At 43.1% G+C, this 19,102-nt stretch overlaps 1 protein-coding gene across 7 annotated transcripts in view; it reads left to right on the top strand.

Annotated features, from left to right (window-relative positions):
• Positions 1–15,224, top strand: part of LOC139766394 (uncharacterized) — a 38,752-nt gene extending 23,528 nt beyond the window's left edge. For 6 of the 7 annotated variants that reach the window (XM_071694973.1, XM_071694970.1, XM_071694974.1 and 3 more), the window contains exons 7-12: positions 5,581–5,726; positions 6,651–6,916; positions 7,391–7,515; positions 11,441–11,628; positions 11,862–12,026; positions 12,732–15,224. In XM_071694973.1, coding sequence (XP_071551074.1) covers positions 5,581–5,726; positions 6,651–6,916; positions 7,391–7,515; positions 11,441–11,628; positions 11,862–12,026; positions 12,732–12,884 — 1,043 coding nt within the window. In that variant the 3' untranslated portion in view covers positions 12,885–15,224. The remainder of the gene's footprint in view (positions 1–5,580; positions 5,727–6,650; positions 6,917–7,390; positions 7,516–11,440; positions 11,629–11,861; positions 12,027–12,731) is intronic. The other variant, XM_071694971.1, reaches the window with a different exon arrangement.
• Positions 15,225–19,102: the final 3,878 nt, after the last annotated feature.

Raw genomic sequence — 19,102 nt, 5'->3', positions numbered from 1 at the left:
GCGGTACGATAGTTCAGGATACAAGTTAGGAAATAGAGTGACATGACAGATGCACATGCCAAGTGTATCTTCCCTCCCGCTGCTCAACCCAGCCGGGCTGAACATTCATTGGTGAAAACGACCATTTTTGTTATCTCAACGTACCTTCTTAACCATCCACCAACACTCCTACAGGTTGGGTTGATTTCGGCGAAAAGTGTGTCATCTGCTTGTGCAGCAAGTGTAACGTCCATAATTATCAATAGCTGTCGAAATAAGACTTAGCTCATATTAGCACTGAGGGAGAAACTTATCACTCAAATGAGTATCTAAAGTGTGTTGTTGATAGCGTCGTCACCACCTGCCGCCGCTATCACTCGGTAAGTGACTATTGCTTCTGCTGGCGAGTGGCCGCCGTGAGGGTCTGCTCGCACGACATGATTACAGCCCATTTGGTTTATCCAGCTTGTAATGCATCACCCCGAGTGCAACACGATACAGGCCACCACTCACACGTGGCAGGGCACCGCTTAGCAACGATGACCTGTTCGAGCTAAGTTACATTAAGCAAATTAGTTCAGAATGATAAGTTAGTATGCTATCTACCGACTTGGTCGTGTTAAGTAGTGAGAGAGGAGAGGAGCGAGAGATGGCGGACAGCAGTAGGATGGTTATAAAGCCTCGCCCGTCACCTGTCACTTATCTGGATGTTTTACTGCCATTTTCCATTTATGGCAGATTACTGGCCGACCTGGGACTCTCCTCCTGCTCCCCCACCACCCAACTCCTCCGAAAGATCGGAAAACTACATTACATGAAGTGAGTACAGTTTTACACTGATATACGAGAATAAGTACGTATATTTGATACAGCTGAAGTTAGCGGAGGCTACGTTATGAAGACGTACAGTCACCATGGGAACATAACTACAAACACTGTACTAAAACATTGGTTTAAACATAAAACAAGAAGCGTAAACGTTCCTACTATTCTAAAGCTTCCAGATTTTCCAAAGGCCATACAAGCTTCAAGTAGAAATGAATATTTGACAACGTCGCAGTGTAAACTAACACTTCCATATGGTAATGAGGACCACAGCAAGGATAGAATATCATTGATAACTACATATGAGTTGCTTACAAATCTATCAACGTTTTTCCTACAGAATTATTCAACTGAAATTAACATCTTGAGGTAAGCCATTCTTGAAGTGCCTGGGGAGGGTGATGTTGCAAGAGCTAGGCAAGTTATGCTTTGTTTATGTCATATGATCTCTAGACAATATAAATGCTCTTCACACCCACCTGTCTGTAACAAGGCTTCGTAATGACTACTTTGTTAATCCTAGGTTGCTCTTAAAAGTTGTAAATGCTCTCCATAAGCACTTGCATGTAACAAGGCCTCTTAATGAGAACTCATTTGTTATGCCTATGTTGCACTTGAACGCCTAATTCACTGAACCCCAGCCACAAATGACCCCGTGACACTGAACTTCGACCCATAAACTCAGACTTTACTAAGGGCCAGTGTAGGTCAGGCTCACACATTTCACAGAGTTCCAACCTGCCGACGTAGCTTATTTCTTGTTGAGTTATGGCGTTAACAGACAGATAGACCAGACCACTGAGCTGACTACCACGGCTTGGTGTGAGGAACGAGCACATTTAACGTCAGAGGTCTTACAAGGTGTGAGAAGCGAGGCTGGTCTCGCCTGCTGATGCTGTACTATCGTCAGAACGTGCGGCCGAATCATGAGAGTCTTTCTCATGTTTATATAAAAGCAGTAGATGTGCTGAATATTTTTAGTTATTACCCTATTGAATGCGACGCTGGATCACACGAATTTCTTATGGTTAAGTTGCCATATCGAAGTGGATTTGTGTAGCAGTGCTTCTTGGTGTGTAGCCACATTCTCTAGATGATTCATCCGATACAGGAATAACGATAAAGTACGTTTGAGCACGAGAGCACGACCCTTCACCACTGGGATACGATACTTAAAACGACGGCTTTACTCTTGTACAAAATGTTACGACCCTTGAGCCCGATGGTACAACACTGGTGTAAAACATTAAGCACAGGAACACGACGCAGGCATGATGGCCTATCTCTTCACTTGAAGGATCAGAAATGTTTAAGTAGTTATTTTCATATAAAACGAAGCCTGATACGGATGGTGTACTGACCAGACTGAGTCCACACAAACATTTCCTCTTTTATATGACCCCCACCACTGTAAAGCCCCCCCCCCCCGAGTCTAACCCTCTAAGGTACTCACTCCCCTCTGTAATCCCCCCCTCCCTCCATCCCTCCCTAGCATGCCCGGGGATGGCGGTGCAGCAATCATTAGAGTAGTTTTTTGTGTGTGTTAGATGTAGAACGATATAGCAGAGATCGTAGACCAGCTAACAAATAGAGAAGAGTATAGAGGGCACAGCAGCACGAGCAATGAAGGCAGAACACGAAGAGGGAAATCTAGAGTATGAAAATTATAGACCAGTAAAAATTTGAGAGTAAAGAGAATACATTAAGTATAAACAATAAAAGTGAGAGACTAAAGCAGCTCAGAAGCCAAATATATATGAATAAAGATATAGCATTGTTGATCACTAATATAAAGTAGTTATATAGTAGGGAGAAGGTTGAGTCACGAGTAGTGACAGGTCCAGTCATCAAGGTCGGGAGGCAAGTGGTGAATTGGTCCCTGAGCAGCATGGCCTCTGGCCCACCAGGTCCTTGTTCCTCTGGCTCAGTATCTCACTAGGTCTCTGTCCCTTCAGGTCAATATCCCACCAGGCCCCTGTCCCACCAGCTCGCTATCCTACCGAAATACTCCCGTCAAGTGACCATACCACCCCATTATCCATCCTGGCAAGTCCCGGTTGGAGCAGGTTACTGCTTCACAAAGTCAGGTTAGTTTCCCATGTTACACACACAAACACACACACTTACACACACCATTAGTACATACCCATACACTATGAATATACCAACACCTAGACACACGTAACCAACGTAACCAGATATACTGCAAGCCGAGGCGGCACAGGCTGGTCCGTGGCGAGGGTTGAGGGTTCTGATGCATTGGCGATGGGGAGGTTTGGGGTGGGGAATGCACGGACGTCTCTGTCAACAATCTGAGACAGGCGATAATTGCTGATAACTCCCTGGGCTCCCTCATCGGGTGATGGAGGGCTTATCTTCAGTCTGCCTGCCTCTGTTCCCTTGCGTTAACTCACCCAGAACTCTTCCTGCTCGGGAGTTTTGTTCCTTCGTATCCTCTCCACCGTTTATTGCTTTCTCATTCCATCCATCTGTCCCTACCTCCCTTACCATCTTTCCCTCCCCATCTCGATCTGTCTCCCTCACAGCGTTCAGCAGGCCATCGCATGCTCATTGCACAGAACCCTCCCCAGACTACTGGGCCAACAGACCCGTAGCTTCATAACCCATTGCCCATCATTAGTGACCTGTTCATTACCCGCACTGTTAAGATCGCCCTCATTTAATTAACCTAATTAATTAGTAATCGTATTGGGTCCAAGTTAGTTTTTGGTCAAATTTTATTTTCCTGTTACTCGTACAGTTTCCGATAATGATAAAAATATCAGTTACTTTATTATGATTAATCACATTTACACTGGGGTAGCTAACCATGGAACGGATCCGGACGTGTAGGGTAACGCAATGGCTGTTGATTCTGGGCCAGCAGGTATAACAATGGCGTCTCGTTATTTAAAGCGCAAATGAATATCTGTTGAGTATGAAGCAGGACATGAGGCATCACAGGTGCATCTACTCTGCCAGGAACAAATTCTCTCCTTGAAGGGTGGCCTCAAGTGGTCTGCTATAGCTGTGTTTACTCTGCCGATGGTATCGCATGCTTGTAGCGTACCAAAGTTGTCGCACTCTGGGATGTAGGTTGTACACGGGATTTCGTGAAGTGTTCTTGAATAGGATGAATTATCGTTCTCAGCTGTTCAGGTCGATGTTTTCAAGCAACCGTGTCAGTGTTTTCCAGTGATTTAGTAACTGTGCTTAAAGATAGCATCATAGCTAAAGAGCTATTTCATCTTATGTAAGGAGTCAGGTTCTCGTACGCCAAGGTGCTAAACTCTCGTACAAATCGTGAACTATCGTATGTAAGGAATACCGCCATCACAAGAAGCAGATATCTTAAGTATTTCCATACATCACCCTTTTCATCTGTCCTCCGTGTTATGGCAGGAAGGAATATGATCCGTCGGGTGTCGCTTGCAGCCTAGTTTTTACATTAGAGTGGCAAGAGATCTTGCAGCACCAGCCTCCAGATGACCACGTGCACTGGATTTAAGTAACATGTTAAGGAGACTGTAACATCCATCCTTGATTCTGACCTCTTAACCACTACACTCAAGGGTATCCCAAATGTCCCATTATTGCCTCAGAAACTCAAAACTATTTCGTAAAAACACCTAAAACTTCCCATTATTAACTCTACATCATACTTCTAAACGAGAAAGAATCGTTTTTACCAGAGTAGGTTGTCCTGTTGTGAATTCGTCATAGTTTTCCTGCAAATGTTCTCGTCCTTGAAGGACATGTCCCCCACACGGATATGTACGTCCCAGTCCTACCTAGCCTAGCTCAACTTGGCCGACTCCCAGCCACACGTCCACACAGTGCTTGTCATTCTTATCCTACCACAGTGGAGGTTGTATGTAGTACTGCGGTTGGAGGTTGGATTACATAGTTAGAATTAGGTTATGTGGCTAGGTTGTACTAGCTTGTTAGGGATGGATTAGCTGAAATTAGGGTGGGCGTATGGATTTTTTTTTTCAAAAATCTTACGTAATAGGATACTCAAGTTTTGAAAAAGAAATAACCTTGTAGTATCGTGTCTTTCAGTATTTCCCCGCTACACCACGGTCATGGAAACTCATCCTACCTTTGTTTTCCTCTTACTTGTTACCTGTACAGATTTTAAGTCTTGACTACGACGACTGAACACCAAGGGCACTATGACATTTCTTCATTACGATGACTGCAGTCACCGTACACTTGAAGCAAGTGATCGTCCTCGAGGGGCCAAGTGTTCATAATCAAGGTGTTACGTAAGTCGTACTCGAGGAGTTAAGTCGTTCTCCTCAAGCGGTTAATGAGTGACATTCATATGTCGTTTTTTAATCTTTAACTACGAGTAGTGTCTGTGTTGTGTGTACGTCACAGCATATAGGTTCCTTCTGGAGGGTGTGTCCTGCCCTGACAACATAACAAAAATGTGTTGTGTGTTGCAGACGACCATAATGTCTACCTTAGTTAAGAAGAGTAGTAATGACAGGTTGTGCCATACTCCAAGTGTTGTTGACTTTGTCGTTCAAACGTGAATAACTTTTTTTTTTTTTAGTACAGCGTTGACTTAATTGTAGATTTCGTTATATGTGACAATAATGCCGGAAATGCTTATTGACAGTTTTCGGTATATGAAGATTAGACAGTCACCCCTTCCTCGACCCACACACTGTCCCCTACCTTCACACTCACCTCCCTATCCAGCAGGGTGCCACCTAGGGTGTTTGATGTCCCTACCCCGCCCCACACACTTACTTCCCTTCCCAACAGGGAGTCACCTGGGGTGCGTGACGGAGTTCGACGGCCTGGGCGGGGAACTGGGCCACACACTCAGGCCGGCCCAGGACGCCCAGATCCACATGGATGACGACGAACACTTCACACTGGACTCCGACCACGGCACCAACCTGCTCAAGGTGACTCACGCACTCTTATGGTCTTGCACGCTGACTCTGATGTAGCTGTTCACTCTGATGCTTGCACGTTCTGTAGTAGAGCCATACATTATAATGCTTTCACGCAGTCATACAGTCATGTATTCTTATGCTTTCACGCACTTTGATGGAGATATTCCTATCCTCTTCAGTTTTACTAATACTCCTACGCACTCGACTGGATATCACTAACTCTAATGCATCCAAGTATTCTAAGTTACCGTACTTTCACACTAATAGACTCACGTACATTATTATTAATCTTTGATCGTCTCTTGCACCTTAAGGTGATACTGGATTCTGCATTATTAATGGTCTGCGAGGATGACGCTCTCTTTTGTCCTCAGTGATGGACGCACTCTGATTCACTAAATGATTTACCCTCATGTACCTACGCACTCTAATAATCACAGTGTTCCAAGTATTACACAAATATGGTATAGTTTTGCGATATGGTATGTTCACGTACTTTACTATACTCGCGAACTAAATATCTGACGTACGTTGATCTGGTCAATTACTGCACATTCCCACGTATTAACAGGATTAATTCTTTCACATATATATTCACGCACTTTGATGTACGTGAACGCTCTGAGGTAATCACACACGCACTCCATTGTACTTATGAGTTCTCGCGTATGGAGAAACTCTAATGCCTTCATGCAATCTAAGTCACATGCCCTCACTCCAGTGGAACCACACACTGTAAAGTCCCGTCGTAACGGAACGAACCTACACACTTGAACTGTTCTACACAGCCATCGTTTGTAACAGTGTCAGTTATGCATATCACGCACTCTTCTGACCATGTGTCCTAGGCCCATGTAGATAGTTACCAACCCCGTGGCTCTCCCGTGCAGCAGGCAGACTAACTAACCCCGTGGCTCTCCCCCCACGCACCAGGTGGCGGTGCACGAGATCGGACACGTGCTGGGCCTAGCGCACGTGGTCAGGAACTACTCCATCATGTACCCAGTGTACGAGAAGGCCCTGCCCAACCTGGGCTTTGAGCTGGGCTGGGAGGACCGCAAGCTGGTACAGAGGATCTACGGTCCATGTGTCGGAACCTTCAACACCGTGTTCGACTTCCTCCGCTGGCGTCCGGACGGCTCCCTCACCTACAACACCTACTTCTTCAGGAGAAACAGATTCTGGATGTACGAGAACAAGTAAGTTGTCCGTGTCTGCACCAGGTATGTACCTCTTTACCTTCCCTATGGTTCAGCACAAGTCACGAACTTAGGTAAACTGAAATGACGGATGTGTCATAGAATGGGCCGTGTCCACCAATAATATCATAACCACAAATTACTGCAACACTTGATACTTAATATTTGCATACTTTCCTCTTGGATATAAAGGTATCTCTGTACGTATAATATTACAGTGCCAGTCAGCATCAGGCCAACAATAAAGGTACGAAAAATCAGTGTGTGAATCTATATTTAGCCCAGTAGCGCGTCATGTATGACAACTTTTTTTTTTATTTTTGTGGGAGTGTCTTCATGAACTTAAGATAAATGTTTTGCACTGGACTGGCAGGCACGCCCTAGCACACACACACACACACACACACGCACCACGCCTGTCCTTACCGGTGACGCACCACGCCTTGCTAAAGCCCCCCCCCCCCTCTCCCCCAGGTACAACCGGACGAGGTTTGGTGACCCGCTGTATGTGACCCAGGAGTGGCGCGGCCTCCCTGATAACGTGGACGGCTACGCCCACATCTGGACACGCACGAAGGACATTCACCTCTTCTTCAAAGGTACGCCATCTTCAGTATACTATACTACCAGTCTCAGCCTCCAACTCCTCACTTCTGGCCCTACCCTCCGGATAGGACCCCACAACCAGCTGTCTCCACCAGCTTGCCTCCCACACCTCTCTAGCTCAGGGTTACATAATTAGCACAGTATGTTGCTGGTGTGACATAATGATAATAATAATAATGATAATAATGATAATAATAATAATGATAAGAATAATAATATAATAATGACGATTATGATACTAATTGATAATGATTAATGAAATGGTTTGGACATATGGAGAGAATGATTGTGGAAAAGTTGAAAAAAGAGGATATATGGGTCAAAAGTGGAGGGCACAAGAAGTGGGAGACCAAATTGGAGATGGAGTCTTAGAGGCCTGAACATGTAGGAGACTGAAAGGCGTCCATGGGGTAGAGTGAACTAGAACTATGTGGTATACAGGGGGCGACGTCCTGGTAGTGGACTGAATTAGGGTATACGAAAGCAGCCAAGGGAAACCATGGAAATGTCTGTCGGGCCTGGTCGTGGATAGGTAGCAAATTTCATCAGTTCAGCGATCACGTTTAAATAAACATAATGGTAATAATTGTTGTGATAATGATACTAATTGTAATAATCTTCAATACTTTGTTGAACTGAATGTAGCCTGAGACTGATACTGTAGAGTAGCAGTGAGGTATGGGTGGGGTTTGTGACATCTGTAATATAAGTCTAGGGTGAGGTTTTTATGAGGGGTCCCCGCTCACTCCTACCAAGGCTTAGTCGAAGGCTAATGTACAGTGCTGAAGACAGACGTGTGTGTGTGTGTGTGTGTGTGTGTGTATGTGTCACCATGGTGGTGGTTGGTAATGTCATTGTGGTGTTGCCGGGAGTGGTGGTTCCTGTGGTCGTGTCAGTAGAGATCTTACCCCGTGATGGTAACGACAGTATAAGGGTAACTAGTGGTTGGTTTGTGTAGTAACGTCATTGATTATATAAGTGGTAGTACTAGTAGTATGACACTGATAGTGATAACCATGGTGTCACTAGTACCAGGGTTAATAATAATGATAGCAGAATCGTAGTGGTAGTATCATGGGTGGTACCCGGGGGAGGAGGCTTCTGAGGCCGGATTCCCACACTCACAAGCCTGCTCATCCATCAACGGCAAGATTCGCATCTGACTCCGCAACTCAAATACTTACTCATTTCCTACTGATGTATGAATAATAAAAATTAAGAAAATAATCGTTGAAATTCTTGAGATTTGTTGACGTGATTATATCACAGCCAAAGACCATTGCTGTATAAACACTGACGTTACACTTTCAGTCTGTCTACTCACGCGCTTGCTTTGTCGACATTATAAAGTAAATATTGTACTCATTCTAGTGATAACGTGGTCATATTTAACGCTGAGGGGTAATAAAAGTGTAGTGTTGCTCCCTAAGTGGGTGACGCATGCGTCCGAGCGGGCGCTGCAACACGCTTATGGCGGCAGTATTTCATCCCGACATGACGGGCCAAACAGCTTCGAGGCAGGTTTTGTTCGCGGGAGCTTTAATCACTCACGGGTCACATTCGTAAACGGATATTCCCTGACTAGTGTTAACTGAACGTTGTATGGACAGTTAAGTCGCTCGCCTATGTATCGCCAAGGGAAAACAAGGCTCTGGCAGGAAATCACGACAATTGGGAGTGACGGACGAGGCAAAACCAATGTCGAGATCGCTTACCCGAGCGGCCAGAACACAGGAGTTTTTGTGGCCTCGCTGCTTAGTGCTGTCCCGCCGCGTCCCTATCTCGCCTTACTCCTCAGGGTATTCAAGGGTCAGGACAAACTTGGAGTTTCATCAACAATTGTCTGATACCAGGACTGAAGATGAACCGCTAAAGGCGAAGAAATTTCAAAAGTTGAACGTCTCGAGAGCGTCTCATACCTTTCTCTCGAGCACTTTTGTTACTCTGACCGTTACTTTGTCTTACTTTTGACATGAAAGTAAACGTGGGTTATCAACGTCATCGAAACATCAGCCTTTATCGTACTATTTTATCAGAGGGAAGTTGCTTCTCTAGATTAGCCAGAATAATGCTTAGATACTGAAAATCAAAGTAAGAAACAAAATGCATTTTCATGTATTTAATGCATTTTAGTATGTTGTTAGTATGTTGTTAGACGATGAGTGATTTTGGATACATCCTGTTTATAAACAAATATGAGGATATCTATTCTCAAAAGGGGACTTCATCGTTAAAGTTGCTCTTTTCAGCTATGGTGGGTCTGTCTGTTGAATATAACGCCGTGTTAGTGGGCGAGGGAGGAGACGGTCAACGTTGCTTGTGTTTTTGCATACGTGAGGCAGCAAGATTGTCGGCAGAGATGTTTTTTCTTTTCACTTGCAAAGGTGCTATTATACAGAACTTTAGGCGTATACACGCACACATGGATATAGATATATAAGTATCTTAATAATGTACTAGCACACCATTTATGCTAGTACAAAGCGGATCCTAAACTTTTGTGTACGATAACTTAACCACTAGTATATGACAACTTTAACGTGAACAATGCGTCGGTCATTTATGTAACTCACACTATGACTTGACGCCTTGCGTACGAGAACTGATTTTTGTTGGATAAATTGATATCTTTTGTACGATAACGACCTTTTTACAATAGATAATCTCCTTGTGTGTTATATATTGATCCAAGCATGATTTATTGAGCCTTTTCGTACGATAACTTCATTTTGTGAACAATGATTTACTAGTTATGTACGATAACAACGCTATGCTTATGGTGACAACTTGTTATGAACAATAATGACTTTATAAACGATAATTTGACCATGTTTCTATGATCATTATATATTCTGACTTGTATTGTTGCTTATAACCTGAATTGTCGTGCACAAGACCTGTTGTTCTCAGTAACTTAACATGTATACAATAAATAGTTTTCGTGTACGATACCTTGACATATGTAAGATGACTGTACACAGTCATAAGTTGGATGGAGAAAACCATGGCGGCTACGTCACACGAGATTTATTATCTTATGAAATAAATGGAATTTCCCAGTATAGAGCAACAGTTGTGACGTCAGCAGGTAGTAATCACCTCTTCAACCCACCATTAGCCAAACTTTTCTCTACATTATGTTGATATTTTTCCTCCTTGAAGTGTAGATACTTTTCGTTCTTGAAGTGTGATGCTACCAGACGACAGGGTACCACGGTTTATCGTACGTTACAAAGTATGATTCGTTGTAAACACAAAGGAAAACGTTAGTTTTTGTGGGCATGACTAATGTCTGAGGAACCTGCGTCCAATTCTCGGAGGCAGAAAGGAGTAATATTTGTAGGAGAGGGAGAGATAACATCACTGTGTTGGGAAAGTGGGTCAAGTTTGGCGATAGGTTAGGATTCATAAGTATGATTGGTTTAGTAGTAACTTACCTCTGTACTGTTTCTGTTAAGTGAAACTGTCTTGCTTTCACTGTATTTACGGCTGTTGATCAGTTTGAAGTGCTCTGACACACACACACGCGCGCGCGCGCGTGTATTATTATTATTATTATTATTATTACATAATTATAGGACCCCTTCTCTTGGGGTTCCTGCAGCCTCTTGCCTCCGTTACAATCGGTAACAGGGAAAGTTGGATTCCTTTGGAGTGAGTTGTTTCACGATAGTGTTCTTTACTTCAACGTAGCCCGTGACTTTTCTCTCCCATAAGTAATGTGTGTGTGTGTGTGTGTGTGTGTGTGTGTGTGTGTGTGTGTGAGTGATATCTAGAACTTTTTCCGCAAGTCGAACTTCATGGTTACACGAGTAGACATTGTGTATGTTCCGGAGACATGAGCAACACTAGCTGTATGACTGTATACCTGTTACAGTTGCACATTATTACGTGTTTGACTTCCTGCATACGTCACAGATGCATATTACTACGTGTACGACCCCGTGGCTGAGAGCGTAGCACCTGGTTACCCTCGCCGCATCGCCCAAGACTTTCATGGACCACCCACCTCCAAGCGACCTCAGGGACGGACCATCCCCAACAAAATTGACACCGTCTACTTCGACAAGAGGGACGAAAACCTTTACTTTTTCAAAGGCATGAAGGTTAGTTAAGCTGTATAATGATTAAATCATGCGCTGGCATTGTCTTCATGATATATAATAGCTATTTACGTATTGCTGATATGTCACGCTCATGGAGAATGTTGCCACTACATATCACTTGTTAAGTTTATGAAGATTTATAGCACCATCTCTCTTGATTATGGTAACGTAGTGTTATATGATAGAGTATCACATGTACCAGACAAGTCACGTGGTGCGCACGTGTATTGCAGGTGTGGGGCTACGACGTGAGTAAGGGGGCAAGCGGCTGCTGTCTCCCTGGCTACCCGCGCAAGCTGCGTGACGAGTACCTCCCCGCCAGCGACTCCTCCCGCCTCCTCCGACGTCTGGATGCCGTCTACTACTCCTACACCGACCAGACGCTCTTCTTCATTAAGGTCTCCTTCTCCATGTTGATCGTTTATATTGCAACGACAGCTGTTTGTATTCGTTGTTAAGAAATACATTCTCGCAAGTTTCTCAAGTCACCATCGTCTTTATGGTGAACTTTTTAATGTTAACATGCTATGTTTACTGTAAGAAATATACAACTAACTTAAATTAGGGAGGCCTGGGGGTACCTTGTCTGGCATTGCAGCCGCACCTGGTCCCCACTGGTCACTCCTGCTGGGGTCATCAGGTACTGAATGCTGCACAAGAGAAAGATGGTGAGTGACTTGTACTCTAGAGTGGCAAGGGTGTTCACTCCTTGAGCACAGCCGCACGATCCTTTAACACTGCTTTACGACCCATGGGTATGGTACGATGATGTGGCCTTTAATGTGCCCATTAGGGGTCAGGTCAAATGTCAGGGCCATCGCTCCCGAGTCGTATCGTCGTGCTCAAAAGTCGAGCTGTCATGTATATGGTTGTGTTGTCATACTCGGTGAATTAATGAATATTTTGATTTTCAGTATTTGGTTTTCAGAAATATTCTATAACTCTGCTTCCTTACCGATTTATATCAGTCATCTAATGTGCTCTGAATTAGTCCACAGCAAATGGTGTCGAACGAGTGTTGGTCAGCAACATATGTTGGTGTGTATCCTCTGTGTTGGTCGACAACATATGTTGATGTATTACTTATTTGCATGTCTCGGCAGGAGCAGTTCTACTGGAGGATGGTGTCGTTTGACCCGCAGGATAAGCAGCGACGCAACAGCATTGAAGGACCGAACTACGTGTACGACAAGTGGTACGACATCTGCGACACAGAGCTGGACCCGCGCGAGTCGTATGTTGTCTCGCGACGTTAGGCTGGTGATGTAGTTCCTCGTAGAGTGACGCCGGGAGCTTATGTCGCTCCCTACATTGACGTTCCTACTTCTAGGATAGATTACGTGTGTGTGTGTTAACGTGTGTGTGTGTGTTCTTTGAATGAAAGGTTTGTGGGAAAGTCCCTCGACAGATAGAGTTTCTCTAGTTCCCTATAACAAGCGCGCAATTAGTGTGAAATGTTATCCCGGAGTGATTAAAAACTCATTTGCGAGAAGCTGTAGCCTAGCCGTTAATCGGGCGGTAGTAACGCTCTGAGCAGTGGGCATGATGTGTGCAAATGTAGAGACTTTTGACAAGTTTTGCGAATCTTCCGCACATAACGTAAACCACAAACATAGTACCAGGGTGACGAGGTCAGCAAACTGACACGCCGCTAAAGGCCACCACAACATCCTCACTGGCAGGAGACGACCAACAGCAGTAGTACAGTCGGTGGAGTCAGAGCAGCGCTTGTCTTCAGAGACAAACGTTTCAGGGAGCGGCCAGACTTATTAAGCATGACGTATGAGCCAGATTGTTTGGCAGTGTTCTTCTGAAACAAATGTATTTATAACAAAGCAGGAACACAGTGGATAACTGGCGAGGGCACACGAGCTCCTTTGTGCTGTGGAATTAATGTGCTGTGCTTATTGTCTCCAGTTAGGTGTGATCCAGCAGTAAGGTATGAAATCAGTTGATAAGAATTACATTACTAAATCAGATGGATATTAGGTTTTTCTTAGAGGGGGCATGTCAAACATCATAAATGTAGGAACTTTCAGTAACATAGGCACTTCACTCTTTCTGTGTAATATGTTAATCTCCATTTCATAATGTATCAATACTGCAAAACATCATGGCTTAGTAGCCTCATATAAAGCAACTGCCGCTTTCTGAAGTTTTATAATTTTGTGACCCGGTGACTAAAGCCGTGATTTGGTGAGGACATGGATGATTTGATTTGGTGGTATCTGATCGTGGGGTAACCACGGTAAACTACTGAACTCGTCTCCTAACCAACTCTCTTGCCCGGTGGTCGGTGGTCGCTTATTGTCTTGTGTTGCGGAGGAGTATTACAAACGCTGTGTTACTGAGGCTTAATTTCGTTACCAAGTGTGTACATCCTAACTTATACTAGTTGTACGTGACTTAGTGTTGCGGCTAGGAATATAATTCAGAAGCAAAAAAATATTAAAATCATAATTCAAGGGAACCACACGTAACCTGTGGAAGTGCCAGAACAGCATATAATTGAACGTGCTCAGTAGAAGTACTTAAGGGGGAGCTGTTGAAATATACTAGATAATCTTATATGACAGTAAATATGTAATACTGGGGAGGGCTATAAAGCGTTCCCCGCTGGTCTGTCACTTCTACCAAGTGTTAGGATTAATACTGATATACTTTTCTTCCACCAACTTAAGTTACTCCGTGGTGCCCTTTATCAACTTATTTAAAAAAGTTTTGAAAACAGTTTTCATCGCGGACTGTTAAGTTAGAAATCCCATAATTTGTTGATGGATTAGTAGTTTACGGACGCCATTAAATAAATGGTCAATCTACATAATAAGGGCACAAACTAGTGTTTCGGATATAATGTTAGTAATATCTCACAATGTATAACATGTTCCTCTCTGCTGTAATAAGTAAAGTAATATCTATTGGACAGACTTTAATCATTACAGCATCGTCTCCAGTTGTTAGAGCTGTAACTAGTTATGTATTTCAGTTCGTCATGGGCGTCTGTTTACTGCTATTTCAGTCTTCATTTCACTAGCATAACTTTTATTGTGTGTTTTAACAGAAATATTAGCTAGTAAATTCTGCTGTCTACCTACGAAGAATATGAGACATAAGATTTTTAGCGTTTTACAAATTTCGTATCCTGTGAGTCACCCCAAAAATGAATTAAATGATGATTTGTTATATTTTCTCGTAAGTTTCGACACAATTGAATCTGTTCCAATCTTGTCTCTTTATCTGTGATATTAGTTATAATGAGACCGAATGTATTACATTCGGCTTGCCTGGTTGCACTTGCAATTGTCTAGGTAACCCAAACTATAATGAAGCCATTAATTTGTCATGTAATTATCTCATCTTTTATTATTATTTTCATATAGATTAGTTACTATTAATGACTACTTATTTAGCTAACATTGTTAAAGATTACCATTTTAATCATCACACAGAAAAAGATGAATTTATCAATATTTCATGGACTTGTCTCTCAGCAGATTATATTTCATTTTTGAGTTAGTAACCTGGTTGATAGGTTTATTGTTTCTTTATTAGTGTATGATTTAATTTGTTAGGTTTTATTTATTTCAGTGTGAGCTTTAAAATAATCTTGTCCTTTTTTGACGGCCATAGGGGAAAAGGTCCCAGAATGGTATTGTATTGTCTGGGAATGTAAAATAAAATTGGAAAAAAAATTACTTTTATTCAACTTCTGATAAGTCTAACCTAAGTCTTATGTTCAGGAAATGTTACATTTTGGCCAAAATTAGATTTCACTAAAAGGTCATACCCAAATAAGATAAACATGAATGCTATCTTAACGTCATCTACGTAAAGGTTGACAGTGGTTGCTTTTTCACACTAAGGAACAGAGAATTGGGCCAGGTGAGGGTATTCCCTCAAAGGCCCAGTCCTCTGTTCTTAACGCTACCTCGCTAATGCGGGAAATGGCGAATAGTTTGAAAGAAAGAAAAAGAATGCTATCTTAACGTCAACTACGTAAAGGTTGACAGTGGTTGCTTTTTCACACTACATCCGAGCGTGAAGTACATTATGAGAAAGATTTATCAAGGAATTGTTGAGGCCGAAAGTTTAACTAGTAGCATGTCTTACACCTCGTATGTAGAGAGAACAACTCGCCCCGAGTCGAATCCTCAGTATTTTGAACGATTTTTGTGCGCATGCGCAGCCGCGTCACGCTTCACAACAATAACAACGAGAAATGTAAACATGCAAATTGCAGGAAAACTCATCAAAAAAGTGCATCTGTAGGGTAGGATAGCAAGATGCACGAACATCAGGGTACCAGGTAAGAGCAGTGATAACATGTTAATCTTGTTAAAAGTCACGTAATGAATGAACGAACTTAAGGGAAATGCTTGTTGTAGCCAACGCTAGACATCGAACTGGTTAATCAAAAAGTATTCCAGTTTACAACAAAGGATTGTCATATGATCGTTTGGAATGAAAACTTTTTTGTGTGAAGACGCATTAATCCTGTGACGAATCAATTTTCTGTGTTGTGAATGTTTAAGAAACGCATATAGTGCTATGGAAATCACCTAGCACATTGGATATTAGGATATGTGCCCGAGGGAAGAAGCTATACGCTTGATCCAACCCATGTAGACTGAATGGTGATAAAGCTGATAGACTGATAGATCTATTACACATTGTGCAATTAATGCAACACACTGCATTCAGTCTTCATGGAGAACTGAAGCAGTGAGTAAGGTTAGTGGCAGGGAGTGAAAATGTATGGTAATTTTATATAAGATTTTGGTGACGGGGCGTTTTGTTATTAACACTATTCCCTGTCAAAACAAGCTAAAAACAGTGAAAAGATTAGGGAGATGCCGATATTGTCAGGTGTAGGGGACTAGGATTAAAGCATGAGAGATTTTCCTGATTGTTTACAAAGAGGGACGGTTTTCTGGAAGTTGAAGAATTCAGTAGGAGTTCGGTGAAGGGGTTCTGAAAGTATGGAAATCAAGAAAAAAACAAGATGGGGTGGGTGAGGTAGATGTGCATATTGGCTCAGCTGACGTGGTTCGTTGTGATTTAATCTAGGAGTCGACGTATCCATGAGGCCTGCTGAACATGAGACTACTAATATCTCTGTCTGAATGTAGGAGTGGTAGGACGGGTTGAGTGAGATGAAGAGTTTATAAGGAGTGTGTTGGATGATTTTTGAGTGCGGCGAGGCGAAGAAAATTAGGAAAATGGGGAAAGGAGGAGGATAGTAAGTTCAACCCCAGATACTACATTCTCCCATTACCATTAGAGCAGAGATTTTGTAACGTACTGATGACACATGATGTACAGGTTAGCCAACGCCGCAAGAACTTGATAGTTTTGGAAGGAAATGCGTCTTGTTGTAGCTAGATATTTTTTCTTAAACTGTATTGAAGATAAAAAAAAGAATATGGTAGTGTCTGGGATTCTGCAGTTTCTGGCTTGTTACTCAAAATTTTCAACATTATTATATTTATATGCCGACCAAGTTGTCGTGCTCAGACCGGTCTTTCCATCCCTTCGCGACGACTTGAAAAGCTCTTTTCATTTTTATCATACATGGAAAAAGAAAAATACTGGAATAGATATGTATTGTGTGAGCTCCTGCACAACTCTTTTCAAATTGTAGGACACGTGTGGTGTGTTTGGTGTGGTGGGAATCCAGGCGGGAAGACCCAGTATTAGGGGGTGTGGTCAAGTTAGAACAGATCTTTTATTCATCTAACCCCGTATTTCCCCCTGCCTCTTTAATCCCTTCTAACCTTTGTTTGGGGTATAACATGGCAAGAATACGTTTAGGTATGGAACTTCAGCTGTGTAAATGTGCTTGTTATGCACCAGATTAGTTTTTACTATCCGCCATGCGGACACCAGCAGCAGTAGGGAATATACCAGAAACATCACATTGGTTCTTGTGCTGAGTAAGTAGGCTTCCATATAGTGGTGTGATAAGATCTTACAGATGAAAAAGAAAGCTTCATTTGGACTATTTTGTGTGACCGTGACTAAGGAAGCGTACCTTAACATTTATCGATTTTGGAAAGTTATTTCTGTTGTTCCTCCAAGCGTTTTTTTTTTTTTTCAATCATTGTGCACTTTCGCTGTGATATTTTGTAAGCCTGGTTGTATTGTAATTAGCCAGCAGCGAGTCCGCGTCAGTATTGCTGCAGTGAAGTCGATCGGGTTGGATACGCGTGGGGGTGTTAAGTCATTCATTCCTTGCTCCTCGAGGGGAATTTTACTTCATGTTACAGACAGTAGTACCAGTTAACATATCCTCGTTTGAATGAATGATTAACTGTTGTGACGCGAATGGCGATTCTGTAATGTCTACGTGACACACAGCCAGTGACCAGCCTGGTCGGGGTCTAACGACCCTTGTACCCGCCTTCTGATGCCGTATGTAATTATTTCTCTGGGATTGTTGGACAGGAGACTGGATCATCCCTTCCACACTCCCTTCCTTTCCTTTCTCTTCTGTACCTTCCCTATCCTTTTCCACCCCTTACATTCACAGCCCGGCACCTCGCCTTCCCTTTCTCTACCCTCCTTTTCATTTTCTTTTCTGACCCATTGTTTCTATCCACATCAGTTGTTTTCCCCTCCTTTCCATTCTTAGCCATCCCTCCAGTTACTCTTTTATTACAAAGAAGAAACAATGGTTTAATTATCTGCGACTCACAGTCTGCCCTCCGTGCCCTCTCCTCCTCCGGGCCTGAATCCCAAAACTTAGATATTACGTCAACTAGCCACTTTCGAAAATTCACTTGTGCACTTTTTGTGGATCCCGTGGGCTCATGTGGGAATATCAGCGAACGAGCGAACGACACAGGCGACCTCCTCGCAAAGACTGGCCGTGGACTGGCTTCGCCTGCAGCTGATGCCTCACCCGGATCCCTCTACTACATGAAGATGATACGTCTTGCCGCTCACTTCCTTACTCTCCATCATAGGAATGCTGAGCGGGCTCAGAGTGTGACCATACAGCATTACAACTTTATGGTTGGCAAGCAAAACGTGATGTCTGCCCGTCTAATGTTAGGACACAGTCGTATGTGGCAGGTGGCTGAGGGAGATGTGCCTCAATACTCATGTAAACTGCAACACACCCAGTGCCAACAGTCTTCATTATTGCCTTGAACGTCCCACTGTTACAGACCTGTTACCATAAGGACTGTCCTTCCTTAATAGACATATGAGTACATACTAAGGGACAATCACTTAATTCTTATGAGACCCTCACTTTGGTGGGTGTTATGATGTACTGCATCTGTGTAATAGCGTGTTCGAGTCACGAATCACTTGTATACAACTATTCATATACTGTGCGTGGCCCTCATTGAGCGTAATAAATTGATAAAAAAAACCTTTCCCCTCCCTCTATCCCTTCTCTACGCCTCCAGCGTTATCAAGATAGTGTTGTGTGGTACTACCGATACGACCCACTCTCTAACCTAACCGG

Source organism: Panulirus ornatus, chromosome 57, assembly GCF_036320965.1.
Source record: "Panulirus ornatus isolate Po-2019 chromosome 57, ASM3632096v1, whole genome shotgun sequence".
Classification (NCBI taxonomy): Eukaryota; Metazoa; Arthropoda; class Malacostraca; order Decapoda; family Palinuridae; genus Panulirus; species Panulirus ornatus.
Note: the sequence above shows the minus strand (reverse complement) of the source record. Positions and strands in the feature narration are given on the sequence as shown.